This window comes from Ostrinia nubilalis, chromosome 19 (genome assembly GCF_963855985.1).
Source record: "Ostrinia nubilalis chromosome 19, ilOstNubi1.1, whole genome shotgun sequence".
Lineage (NCBI taxonomy): Eukaryota > Metazoa > Arthropoda > Insecta > Lepidoptera > Crambidae > Ostrinia > Ostrinia nubilalis.
The window spans coordinates 2,667,704-2,681,723 of NC_087106.1; the positions used below are offsets into that span (position 1 = coordinate 2,667,704).

Below are 14,020 nucleotides of genomic sequence, written 5' to 3' on the forward strand. Positions count from 1 at the left end.
TACTTTTAATTAATCAAGGATTTGAGACTAAAAAAGTACACTTATGCCCGTTCATTGATTTCACAATCAATACCTAATTTTTAAGTGACCCCTATGGTAACACATTACTGGAATTTTGTTTTCATAGGGGTCACTTAAAAATAGGGATTGGTGTAAAGGGTGCATTATACCTTTTCAAAATATAAAATAAATGTGTCTGTTCTAGCTCGCATCTCTAAAGCTTGTAAAACCTTTTCAACAGGTAAGAAGAAACGACCCTCTAAGAAATTAAACCTCATTATTTCATTTTCGTGGCAACCACTGAAATGAACGCTTCATGTTTTTTTTTGTTTTACCACAATACTAATGGCCTTTTTGCACAGAGTGGGAACAGTTTAGTTCAGCTAATATGTTTATTTTCTTACGCAGTGAGCCAATTTTATTCTTAGTTTTCCCATTTTGATAATGAGAATTTAACGTGTTAACCATTGCTATTGAAGTTATGTATTAAAGGTTTAAAAGTACAGTTTTGTTTATTTTAAAATAAATAGAGATTTTTTAGTCTTGTACATTTCTTTTGAATTGCTATATTATTATTTTTCTTACCTCATAAGCTTTTTTGCCAGTTTCTTTATGTTCCTCGGAATGCTCAGAGTGATACTGCCGACCTCCACCTGAAAAAAGGTTGACATTTAAATATAATTACAGTGTCACGTTAAAGTGTACATATGAAAATAGATGAAACTAGACCTATTTTTATCGACAAAAAAGAGGTCAAAAAATTTTTGAGATTTTTTTTTAATTTTTTATAGAATTTTTTTTCTTCCAATTACTTATTGTAAAGAAAACGTAATAACTTTTAAACTAAGCGGTATATCCTGATAAAATAAAAACAGTAATAATGCTTAATAACAGGCGATACTAAAAAAATACATAAAATACACAAAAAATGCCAACAAATAATAAAAAAATATACTTTTTGAAAAAAATCTGCTTTTTAATTCGTGTTTTTTTGGTTATTTGATAAATTTCTCCTAAAAATGCCCCTATAACAGGTGGTTTTTATTACTTTGTATTATTCTCTATCGTATTATCTTTGTAAAACCAAAAATCGCATGTCTCTATCCTATCACATGTAGTCGTAGGCGTAGTCACACGTTACATATACCTACCTACCGTAGCACTTTGACAACGTGTGACTGCGGTTTTCCAAACATGTAAATTACTATGCAACTATATTAGCAACTTTGTTCAGTTCAGTATTCTGAAAATCTTGTTTTATACTTTTTCAGCGTCGTTTTTTGTTTTGTTTGTTTTTTCGTTGTCGTAGTTGGGTTTTAGTTTATTTATAAGTCATATTATAAATACAGCGGCGAGTGTATCACACAGTTAGTGCGTATAAGATTTTTTAATAAAAATAAGATTCAATTAATGCGATGACAACATATGCGTTTCATTTGCTGAAGGTTTCAGCCTGATGCAATACCCATAGTATACGTATATGCAGTAAGTTCACTTTATCATGTGTCTATTAACTAAACTTAACTGAACTGTATTGTCTTCTGAATTATTTAGTTGCAAAAAACTGGCCTAAAAACAGCTAGAGCACTTCTGTCTCTCCCAATAATTTAGTTTGCCGCTATTTTTGCGTTTAGACAAAGTTTAAATATACTATTACGAAATAACGAAATCAGTCTGGTTATTTAATAACTGTAGGTGAAATGATGATGATGTTTCAAACGCATCTCTCCCCTTGGTGGAAATCGGGCCAAAATGTACTGCTATAAGTTTTATTCAGCGACACAAAACAACATAAAAAAATGAAAACAAAAGTAAAAATAAATAGAGTAGGTAACGTGCGTGTCACCGAAACGGTATCCACTCAGCATCATGCCGGGGTATCGTGACACCACGACGCTGGTCTTCCGTGGATACTCGAAGGGCAAGAGGCACTGCTATGTTCGATTACAGTACAAGTAACATAGTTATCACTTTAAATTTTATTGACAATGATTTCCTTACAGGTAGTAGGCGAAGAGTACAACAATAATATCATTTACTGAACAATGACTAGGTGCAGTCGACAGCAAGAAAACCCACTGTATTCACCTGCACTGTGGCACCAATCTAAGATGCTGTAGACATCTGGCTGGCCGATATGCAATCAGTGCATTTCAATGAGAGCCGCCAGACTTTTTACGACAGCCCGGCGCCATTGTTAAACGTTTTCTTTTTTATTTTAAATCAAATTCCTCAGCGATCTGTTGATCAACTGAATTGCTTCTGAACTGAATATTTTGTAAATGCTTTTTGAATTATTGCACTTTTTCGTAAATCTCACTTCTTTTTTAAAATGTCTAAGTTTACTGTTGAATTGTTTTTTGATTTAATTTTTTCTTTGTTTCAGGTAAGTTGAGGCGCCTAACACTACTTAGCACTATTAAGAATTTTACCCAGTCAAGTTTTTTGAGAAAGTCTACATAAGTAAGTCCTTCTATAACGTACCAATATTGGCATATCAAAGTAAACAATGTCGTATCTTACAGAGTAAATACAAACGAGTAGGTCATCTTCATAGAAACGCACCGATTACCACCGATAGTCATTTGTATTTACTCTGTATCTTATGCAGTCGTAGGTAATAGGTTCTATTCATCATCATCATAATTTCAGCCAAAGGTCGTCCACTACTGAACATAGGCCTGCCCCAATGATTTCCACATCGCCCGGTTGGGAGCAGCCTGCATCCAGTGCCTTTCTGCTACCTTTATGGGGTCGTCGGTCCACATCGTGTTAACCGAACAGACTGTCTTTTTTAGCATTTCATCATTATCATCATTTAGTCTCCATTGCATTAGCTCGACCCTCTACTTCATCAGAGGCAAATGGATGATTGGTGCTGGTTGCTACCAACGCGCAAATCTGGAAATTATTGGGGGAGGCCTATGTTCAGCAGTGGACGTCTTGCGGCTGAAATGATGATGATGATGAAATTGACGATTAGGCTTATATTGTCAAAGCTTTTTTACTATTTAGCATTCAAATAATACCTAGTGGTGAACTGTTTGTTCTTAATGGGGCAAAAACCCGTCACCCTTAGTTAAACTTGTCTGAACTTTCTATTTTTACACTTTTACTAACTATAACTCGCAAATCATAATGCCACACTTAGCATGGTTACGCAAGCGTGACGATCAACGACATTCGACCTTAGAGCTTTGGGATTGGGTTGCATTTCCAACGATAATTTGGCCTTTGACGCGCATTGAGACGAAATCAATTACATGCGTTCAAATAGTGACTAATCGTTTAGTTTTGGTTGTTGTCACTGAAAGGAATTAATTTTTAATGTAATATTGAATTCACATTCATATTGGAAATAATGAAATGAAATAGTTTATTCAGTACATAGACCCTTTCCAGGGCACTTATACACGTCCCAAATATAGCTAGCCCTACCACCACTTCGGGACAGCATATGGCTGGTGCTGAGAAGAAGTGGCGGAAGAAACTCAGTCACCTTTGTCAGCCACTTTTTCAATCCAATACAGTAAATTTATAGCTTACATGACACGTAATGTCAAGCCAAACACTGAAGCATAATAGGTCTATTATCATCCATCATCATCATCATCATCATTTCAGCCATTGGACGTTCATTGCTTAACATGCCTGATGCTTCCCCAATTTTCATAGTGACCGGTTAGTAGCGGCCTGCATCCAGCGCCTTCCTGCTACCTTTATGAGGTCGTCGGTCCACCTTTCTATGTGGTAATAAAAATCCTACAGCCGTACGTACCTAAGCGATCTAGCGCTGCATCTTTAGACGACAGAACTAATGTTTTGCTGCAGCGAACTTTAGTTTTAATTCTTTCCAAAACAGAGCAAGAATTGTGCCTACGATTGCTTCTCCGTCCTTTATAACCCCTATGGTTTTCACCATTAGATTTCAAGAGGAATGTTAAGGTGTTTGGAAGGTGGACACGAACGTCTTTTTCCGTGACAGGTCGAAACTCACGAGGGTGTATCCGTGGGCAATTAGTTGCCTAAAAGCAATGGACGCCCTGAAAACCATGTTTTTTGGGTAGAACGGTGGTTTAATTGGAATTCCATGGTTGCGGTGGATAGGAGCGTTATTGGAATTTTTTTCGATATTGAAAAATAATCTAAAATCTATCAAAAAGTAATAGCATATTTGTAATAAACCTAGATGATTTGTAAAAGTATATTATGTTATTTTAGAATTTTCTATTTTTAGGAGCAAAAAGGGTATAATGCATTGTTTACCCAAATATTCGAAACTAATATAGGATCCATGTCGCAAAGTAAGACAGTGTTTCTTAATCTTATATGAATCCATACGCTGCCGAGCTGTTTTATATTAAAAATAGCATTGTATCCTACACTCGCAAAACGTTTCCATATAATTTACGGAAAAAGCTTCCAGAGATATTTGAACTTCTGCCTAAAATCCGATACCTAAAAGTTTCAAAGGGGAAAGTTTGCGAACCAAAATAGACGTTCCGGAACAATGTTTGATAAAATTAATGCATTTATCTAAATGGGAAGTAATTATACAATAAGCAATAAGGACTAAATGCCCGTTTTCACATTTAATCCCTAAATTTTAAGTGACCCCTATGGCTATGGTAATAAATAACAGGAATTTTGTTTACATAACGAATAGAATAAAATAACGTAGCAAAAGGTGACGTTATTTTATTATTAAGCGAACATACCCTAACATGTATTAGTGCCAGTCTGAAACCCATTCAGGCCATTGCATAACACCTCGTAACACATCTATTACCTATAGAAAACTAGCTATTGCCCGCGACTTTGCCTGCATGTATTTCGATCTGTCATAGTAGATAACTCTACATTCATTGCAAGTACTCCCTTTATCAAAAGTAATTTATTCCTTATGTGTACGATTATAATTATGATCTCTTAATTCATAAAATATTGATTCCCATACAAGCTTTCGTCCCCTATTTCATCTCCTTTAAGTAGTATTGTCGCGACAAAAAGTAGCCTATGTTCTTTTCCACATTCAAATCTACTGACGTACCAAAATTCATCCTAATCGCTCCAGTGGTTTAGGCGTAAAAACGGAACAAACATATACATACACTTCCGCATACCTATATTATTAGTTATACTCTCCCGGAACCACGTTCAGGCCAGTTTGTTGTAACATCAATTTACTAAGCAAATCTGTGGTTACGGACAAATCGATTGACAGTAAAAGCAATCGAATGTATCTGAATCGAGTCTCGCCGCAGTGATAGATCATTGAAATTGAAGTGAACGTTTGTATTTATATTATCTGTTCTTAGAAAATGTATTGATTAACTATATAGTTTTTATATTTTTAGTATCCCATTTCATGTTTATTTTGCCAATTATTTTTTAATTATTTTTTTATGTACGACAAGGCAGGTATTTGACAGCAATCGTACCTAGTGTTAAGTAAGATGCAGTTTAAGTTAGCTTTCTTTTAATTTTAGATAAAAAGTACAGAACTAGGATAAAATTAATTAGTGAAGTTATTTTTTCAGCTATTGTACGAGTAAGGTTTTAGCAAAATCTAGTCTGTGTGTAAGTAAATGTAATAGAAAATAATTATATGAAATTCATAAGCTTTTTTTTATTAAAAAAAGCTCGATAATACAAAAGCCCATTCTTTTATGGGAAAATAATATACAACTCGAATACAGTATTAAGATGTTGTATATCTCTCTTGTAACTTAATTAGGAAGTAGGATTATGGACTCGTGATTCCAATCTCCCAATTTAATTTCTACATTCTTGAGAATTAAGCTGTAAAAAGCTGCCCCTGTTACATTTTCAGATACTTTATTTAACTGGCACAATTGACATGGTTTAAAATTACTAAGTATACGAGAAGGTTCGATTCAAGATACGATAGTAGATTTACTTAGGATGGTTTATTTAATGAAATCTTTGATGTAACGTTTTTAATGCCCGTTTTCACCATCAATCCCTAATGTTTAAGTGACCCCTATGGTAACTAATAACAGAAATTTTGTTTTCATAGGGTCACTAAAAATTAGGGATTGATGGTGAAAACGGACACAAATCTTCTAATGTTAATGCTCCTAATATCTTTTGGTATAAACCCACAAAACCTCGTCCCCGTAACGTTTTCAATATTAACAAAATTTAAACAATTGACACGGTTTTATTACATCCAAGGTTGAATGAAGTAAGTAGGTGTTTTAATAAAAAAACGCAACCGCTATCTCTATACAAACACAAAGGTGACAAAAAAGATTGCCTTTGTAACCGATTGGCTACGGATTAGAGGGTACAGACACATCTCGAATAGAACAGCCAGACCATCACAATGTGGTATTGCAACCCGATTGTTGTACTTTGGCATTGTTATTGAATTAGGAAAACATTACGTTGGAGATTTACAATTGAAAATTTTCGTTTTATTTCGTCTACAATAATTCATTGGGATCAGCAGAAACTTACAATAGCTCAAGTTTCGTTTGCGTACAGTTCGAATGTTATTTTCGTCTTTATCCTGATTGCTAAAATGCCGATATTTTTTCAATGTTTTATATCCAAGAGCTAGGTTTAATACTTTAAATAAAATCGTGTGATTGAACACGTTAGTTTCAACTTATGCTATGGTCTATGTCCATGGTGATATAATAAAATCGTGAAAATTAACGCACGGTTCCTAATTTATCAACAATATTTTTCTATGATTATGAAATTAATGTTCCGCTGATAACACAAAAAATACACAAATGCTAACTATAGTATACGTAGATGAAATCTTCTATTTATAAGGTGGTAATCAGAGTTCGAATTGAGTGACCAGTGACCATAATTTTTACTGTGTCTGGACACAAAATAGGAGTCTGGATTCCGAAATATTTATTTTTATTTTATTTTATTTGTTTAACAATTTTATTTGTTTAATATGGGATGTCTGTTGTATCTGGGCTGTGTTGTTTTTTATTTGTGTAAAGAGGAATTTGATACGTCCATCAAACTTCAGACGGTTTTCTGAGAAATCTACTGTTTGGTGAGTTTTGTAACTATCCACTATTGTCGGAGGTTGAATTAAGTCAATTATAAAGGTGCATTATAATACAAGTGTGCTAAGTTGGTTATTTAGGTTCTAGGTGTTGCTGTAATAGCGCAATAGAGCTGAGAATGTAATGGCCGATACATTCATTACACAATTTTTTTTAGATAATAATTTGTGTCATTTTTTCTAATTATTTGACTTGACGGCTTCGCCCGCGTGAAATTTAGATTGCTATAACCTATATGTTATTCTGATGTTGTTGTACGTATAAACAATAAAACTGTGAAGTTTTATCAAAATCGAGAGTAACATACATCCGTACAAACTTTCGCATTTATAATAAGTATTAGTAGGATCTATGATCCCTACTAACAATATACATATGTTAAGCTACCCTTCTCTACTATTTTACCCACCTTCGCCAGTTAAAAGAAAAGGTTATGATTTTAGCAGTTTAAATAATGTTTTTCAACAATTTACGAGTACATCACAATCTTATTTTTTAACCTACTTCAACAAAATGAGGAGGATCTCAATTCTGACGATTTTTTTATTTAACATTCATAGTAAAACTTTTCGTATTTTTTAGACGGGAGTTAATATTATACTTGAATGGCCATATCATGGAAGCCATACAAATTCTCTATATTTTTAAAACTCATCACGCGAAAATATTTAGGCCAGCATTTTTTGGGTTTCGTAAGTTTGATTAAAACTTTTTCATATTTTTCCGGTAGCGCCAGCGTTATTAGAAAATAAAATAGCATGTAATATAAATAAAATTGGGAGAGTTAATAAATTTTCGTAATTATACACGTCCGAATATTTTTTTTACTTACATTGAGAAAAAGGCGTCATTTCTGAAAAACAATAAATTGCGCGAAACTTGGTCACTATTGACGCCTCTTTTTTCAATAATTTTAAGTAATAGGTTTTTGTAATAGATAGCCCTTTTTCATGAATGTAAATTAATCGAATCTGATAATGTACAATAGAACAGAAATATCTTTTATTTTGTTATTTTAGTAACAACCCATCTTCAACAATCTGGAAATAAATTATTTCTGTTCCTTAGAATTTCAGTACTTTAACCAAAAACCAATATTTTATTAACATAAACTCCTGTAAGATTAAAACTGGATTCTAAACTTTGAAATGGAAACAAAATGTTTTACCATTTGTAGGCGGGTCTTATTAATAGTGGAATAATTCAAAAAAGGCGTTAAATTCATTAATATTGTTAGTATTATCTAATCTACTAATCTTTAATTTAGTATCAGAACTAATTTCACCAATAAATTTATAGGTAGTTCGTAAATAAAGATAAGTTTGCCAATAACATCCTACCTACGCCATTTGTTATTTTTGTTTTATACGCTCGAACAGCGGAAAGCAGAGAGCTTAGTGTAGAGCGAAGTAAAAAATGCTCAAAACTTCTTAAATGCTAAGTGCCACTTTATTAAATAATTCATGAATTATATTAACATTGTATAATCCTCCTCCACAACCCGTCTGGCCAGGGTGGGGAGTGTAGCCTAAATTGGAGAGGGTCGTGCTCCTGCAGTGGATACTAAATGAACTGATGATGATGATGATGATGATGATGAATGAATTTATTATCGGTTTTGGCTAAATGTTTTATTGCTGTCAGTGAATTTTATGTGTTTTATGTAGAAAACTGACTGACTGACTGACATAGTGATCTATCAACGCACAGCCCAAACCACTGGACGGATCGGGCTGAAATTTGGCATGCAGGTAGATGTTATGACGTAGGCATCCGCTAAGAAAGAAATTTACGATACTCCACCCAAGGGGGTAAAACCAAATAAGATTGTGTCATGAAAAATGATGTCTCTACCCCGCTCTATAATATTCCGCGTGTTTGTAACCGCGGCCGTAGTACCATTTGTGTTGCTAAGAGAATGTGGTTAAAACACACTATTCAAAAGATAATTACAATTTGATTTAGGTGTGCTTCGTGGTGGTGACCTTTAATTGGGTGCTTAGTCAATTTTATGACAGTTTGTAACTTCTGGATTGTTACACCCGTATTCACAAACATTACTATGAGGTCTCACTGTGCGCGTGGACGCACAGGGTGATCCACGAACCAATCACAGAGCTCTATTCATCGCTGTGCGTTCGATTTGCTGTGTCAGTTATGCAAGCATCGTTTGTGAATACGGGCGTAGGTACCTAAGTATTCACTAGTAAATCGCTGAACTCTAATGACCGTTCATATAGTTTAATATGATTTCTGGTTTAACCAGAATATCATATTACTTACAGACATTTAACTGTATTACATTTGGACTGACTTTAAAACAATATAGGTACATATTCCCTTGATGCTGCAGTATTATTTCCTTATTTACCTAACATAATAATGTATACCTTGCTCTTCATAAACAAATAAATAAATACTGAACTATTCGGTAGAAAAGTAACTGCCCCCAGGCAGAAATAAATTACTACATAGAAATAAATTACTGACATATTCTTCTAATAAACTGAGCATCGCTAATAAGCCCCTTATTTGTAGAAATACAACGTATGTAATATGACAAGATATAGGCATAATTTATTACATATTTGCTATCGTGATGAAAAATATATCAGTGTCTTAGAAATAGGTCATATGACGAAACTATACGATGAGTTAATAAGAGGCAATTTAATATAAGGCCTCATAAAGGAACGGAATACTAAATATTAGGTACTTCGTACTTAGGTATACTTCGTACGCGTGGATCCCGTTTTATCCCCTTAGGGGTGGAGTTTCGTAAAATCCGTTCTTAGTGAACATCGACGTTCTAAAAGGAACCCCCATGCAAAATTTGAGACTCCTAGCACTTGTAGTTTCTGAGATTTCGTGATGAGTCAGTCAATCAGTGACTTTTCGCTTTTATACAATATAGATTTAAGAAATTGGTTAGGAAAATGGTTGTATTTTAAACTTAGAGCATTAAATAAAGATAAGTATTAAAGAAAAACTACTTGTAATATAAGGGAGAGTCCGCTAATTTGGACCAGTTTTTTTTAATCTCATTTTACACATAGTTTTCTTTTGTTTTTGCTAATGTCCATGGTATATAATAAAAGATACATTATTCAACTTACTATTTCATAAGTATTAATTAACATGATTGTTGTATATTTAGCACAAATCAACAAAGTACGAGTTCAGAGCTTCGGTCCAATTTAGCCAACCGGTTCGATAATTTGTACCACAGGGTTACTAAATTGGATTTCAATAAATTTCAAGCCTATAAAAAAACTACGACAAAATATTATACGATACATTCTTAACAAATTAGGAAACGAAAAGGAACAGTAGTTAATAACACAGACAATCGATATTGTTTTACACGTTATCACGATTTTGAGTACAAGTTTTGAAATTCCAATTATCGTAACGCACACTTGTACCTAATCTACTTTGCCAGTCTTTTGCTTTCATTTATTGTTAGTCAAACATAACTACGCTATTATAACTTCAAAATATGATTTACTAAAAAAAAATTTTAAAATCCTTTGGTAAAGTTCCATACAACTTGATGTGGTACAATTTACCCGACTAGGTGATAGTGCTTTTAAAAAATCGGTAAAAATATAGCTTATAAATACCGAAAAATGTTTCAAATAATTGTAATCCACACTAATTTACGCTTCTAAATAATATATTAGAAACACCCTGTGATTAAATTTAACAAAATTACAAACTAAACATGTATTGTCAAAAGTTACTTGAAAACAATGAAAAAATACTTTTCAAAATAAAACACACGTGTTTGTTGTCACGGCAAAAACCACATGGCCGATATTAATTGATTTTAGTTGTGTATCGCTGAGTGTTGCAATTACAGACATTCAATAAATACTTTACGAAATATGAGGGTGGTACAATTTACCCGGCGGTACAATATACCGAACTCTCCCCTAAACAAAAGCCATGTATGTTAGCAATGGGTCGAACGAACAATAATATTTTCCCTAAAATGTGGGTAAGTACTTTGACGCGACCTTTCCGCGATATATTTTCATTCCATAATTTGGGAAAGGGGCTCCTTTTAGGGCAGCATTTTTAGGGAAATAAGGGAAAAGAGAGATTGTACTGGCGATACATTTTACGGTAGGGTCTGAAGATCATATCATGTTCATTTTGTATGACAAGCCTCAAGTGGTTGTATAGGCGTCTAACATTTCATTAAGAAAGAAGTAATATCAATCTAGCTAGAGTTTTAGAAACTAATTTCAAGCCAATCAAATAATAAACTTAGCGCGCTAAGGACAAAAAAAAATCCCGCTCTATTTTTATCGTTGTGTGACTGTCCTTTAACACAGTCCTTTGGGTGATAGGATTATATCTACGCTATTTCTGATAAGGATATCTAGACTTTTTGCTCATAAAATGCTGGAACAACGTTCTACTAAAAACAACAGCTACTTTTATGATCGTCATGAAGAATACCGTTAAGAGTAACGCTAGAAAGTTTTTGTATAGTCTATTTTTTTAGTCCACTGCTGGACAAAGGCCAAGGACTTTTTTTATTATTTATATTTTACTGAGTGCTGCAGTCTTACATAACAAATACTTATGTACGAGTATGTAGGAGAAACGTGTGTAGCTAAATTATAAGAAAAACGCCATGAAAAATCCTGAATAAAAAAGCACACATTATATCTTATTCATTTTTTTTATAATTTTACCTTTGTTTCGTTTTTTATGCAAAAAATACATTATATTCTCCAATTATAGAAAACACCTATTAAAGCTAAATCAATAATAGATTACAAGCACTTACCCTTCTCTTTATGGTAGTCCTCTTCTTTCTTCTCGTCTTTGTGGTCGGTAGACGCTGGTACAGCATCAGTCGCACCATCAGTCGCTGCTAGTGCATCAGAAGCCGACACTGCTGACCCTGACGCCGTCGTGTCAGGACTTGAAGCTGTCGTGTCAGTCCCCGAGCTCGTTATACCAGCCCCAGAACCAGTGGTATCGGATCCTGATGGGCTGGTGAAGTCTACAGCAGTGGTCAAGTCCTTCGCAGAAGACCCTGCCACCGTCTCAGCCACGAACGAATCAGGCTCAGGAGTCGTGGTCCTGTTCTTACGCTTCTTCTTGTTCTTTCTTGTCTTTGGAAAGAACAGTGTAGGTTCTCCTTCTTTGGCTTCGGAATCTTGGGGAACGAGGGAGATACGGACATTCTCCTCAGTTTCAGGGGTAGCTGTCGTAAATTTGGAGGAGAACCTCGAATGGGCTCGTGATCGAGTCGTCGGTTTCTTAGTCGTGGTCGTATCTTCGCTGTCGTCATCATAAACCATGTACAATTGAGGGTTTTTGAACACCGACAGTTTCCCTACCTCTTCGTTCTTTTTGCCTTTATGCCTCGTAGTTTTAGGTCGTCGTGTTGTCGTTGTTACTTTGGAAGAATGCATCCTGTATTTTTCATGGACTGACACCTCTTTTTCGTCGTATTCGTCATAGTCCGAGTCTTTTTTACGCCCGCGAGTATCGTACTTATCAGGTTTTTCACGAACTCCAATTTTATTTCTCTCGTGCTCTTCTGTGTATATTTCCTCCTCTTTCACTTTTTCAGAAATGGCCCTTTGTTCTTCCGCATGCCGTTCTTTTAGCTCGTCTACACTGTCAAGGATACTGGCTTTCTTGGCATCATTCTCACTCTGGTCATCTTCAACTACTTCAGGTTTTTGTTTTTCTGAATCGCTTTCTTCGTAATCAATATCATCTTCGTATCTTTTAATCTTCTTAGGTTTTCTTGGTTCACTTGGCTTTTCCTCTTTGCTGTCAGCTTTTTTCTTAGTTTCTTCCTTGCTCGTGGTTTCTTCTTCCCTTTCCTCCTTTTCTTCCTCTTTTTCTTCTTTGACATCACTTTCAGGTTGGACTGGTTTCACAGGCGCACGGGCTTCTTGGTTTTGTTTTTTCGAATTATTATGCAGCTGTAATGCGTTTAAAATGACACTAGGCTTGCCTTTGGTAATGATATCGACGACTCCATCAATATCAGAAATATCCGTGTGGTTCACTACTTTGACGCCGTCAACAGGTTCGGCAGGTCTGTTGAGATCCGACCAATCTTTTTTCTCGAAGTATTCGTCACCATCACCGCCTTCTCCTTGGCCTTTATCATAATAATCATCACCTTCAGGCTCCGCTACTGCTCTTAGGATGAAGTTAACGGGCGGAGCGAGCCGTTTCTTAGGTTTCGCTTTGGCCACTTGTTGAAATTCTCCCAATTCATCGCCGTGTTTATTTTTGAACGGCACCCAGTCTGGGAAGAAGTCTCCATTTGCTGCACGTTTGGTCACATTATTTTTATCACTCACTTTTTCTATACTTAACGCGTGAACTACTGCTATAAGTACTGTGAAGTACAGGTGCATAGTTGGAGGCGTCATGGCAGCATTGGTGTGTTGTTACTATGCGCCGGCGCACGGCAGACTGATCGCGGACGGACAATCACTATTATTTATATTGTTTGTAAAATGATTCTCTACGCCGCGGTGGTCAGTGGACTGTTGGATTTGTATGGACGTGACTTGGAAGTCGTGAAAAGTATTCGTTATTTTTTACCGATTTGCGATGATCTTTGAATTTGAGAAAGATGTTAGCTGTCTGTATATTTATTGCATTTCGCGCCTTGATTGCTGACCTGGCAGTGAGAAGATGGTAGAATGTAAATAAACTGAAATATTTGTTAATCGATGAGGATCGACCACAAAATCTATAAACGTTTCCTTTCTTCATTATCATTACAAGGACTTGTCGTTTGTCTATTAAATTACCTTTAATTTTTGTCTATTAAAGTCTTATCCATACTAATTCATCACCAAATCAAAGCGAGGAGACAGCGCCGGAAAATCATCAAGTTTCAGCGAAGGTTGACGATAGAGTCGCCTTTGAAACGCCGCGATTTTATTTAGAACTAATAATAAAACTGAAAA

General features: G+C 35.0%; 1 protein-coding gene across 1 annotated transcript in view; it reads right to left on the reverse strand.

The window, feature by feature from the left end:
- LOC135081057 (transcription initiation factor TFIID subunit 1-like) overlaps positions 1-13,501 on the reverse strand; it is a 30,168-nt gene extending 16,667 nt beyond the window's left edge. The window contains exons 1-2 of the mRNA XM_063975774.1: positions 11,860-13,501; positions 586-653 (exon numbers count right to left, since the gene is read on the reverse strand). Of these exons, the coding sequence (XP_063831844.1) occupies positions 586-653; positions 11,860-13,474 (1,683 nt within the window). The 5' untranslated portion in view covers positions 13,475-13,501. The remainder of the gene's footprint in view (positions 1-585; positions 654-11,859) is intronic.
- Between the last annotated feature and the right edge of the window lie 519 nt (positions 13,502-14,020).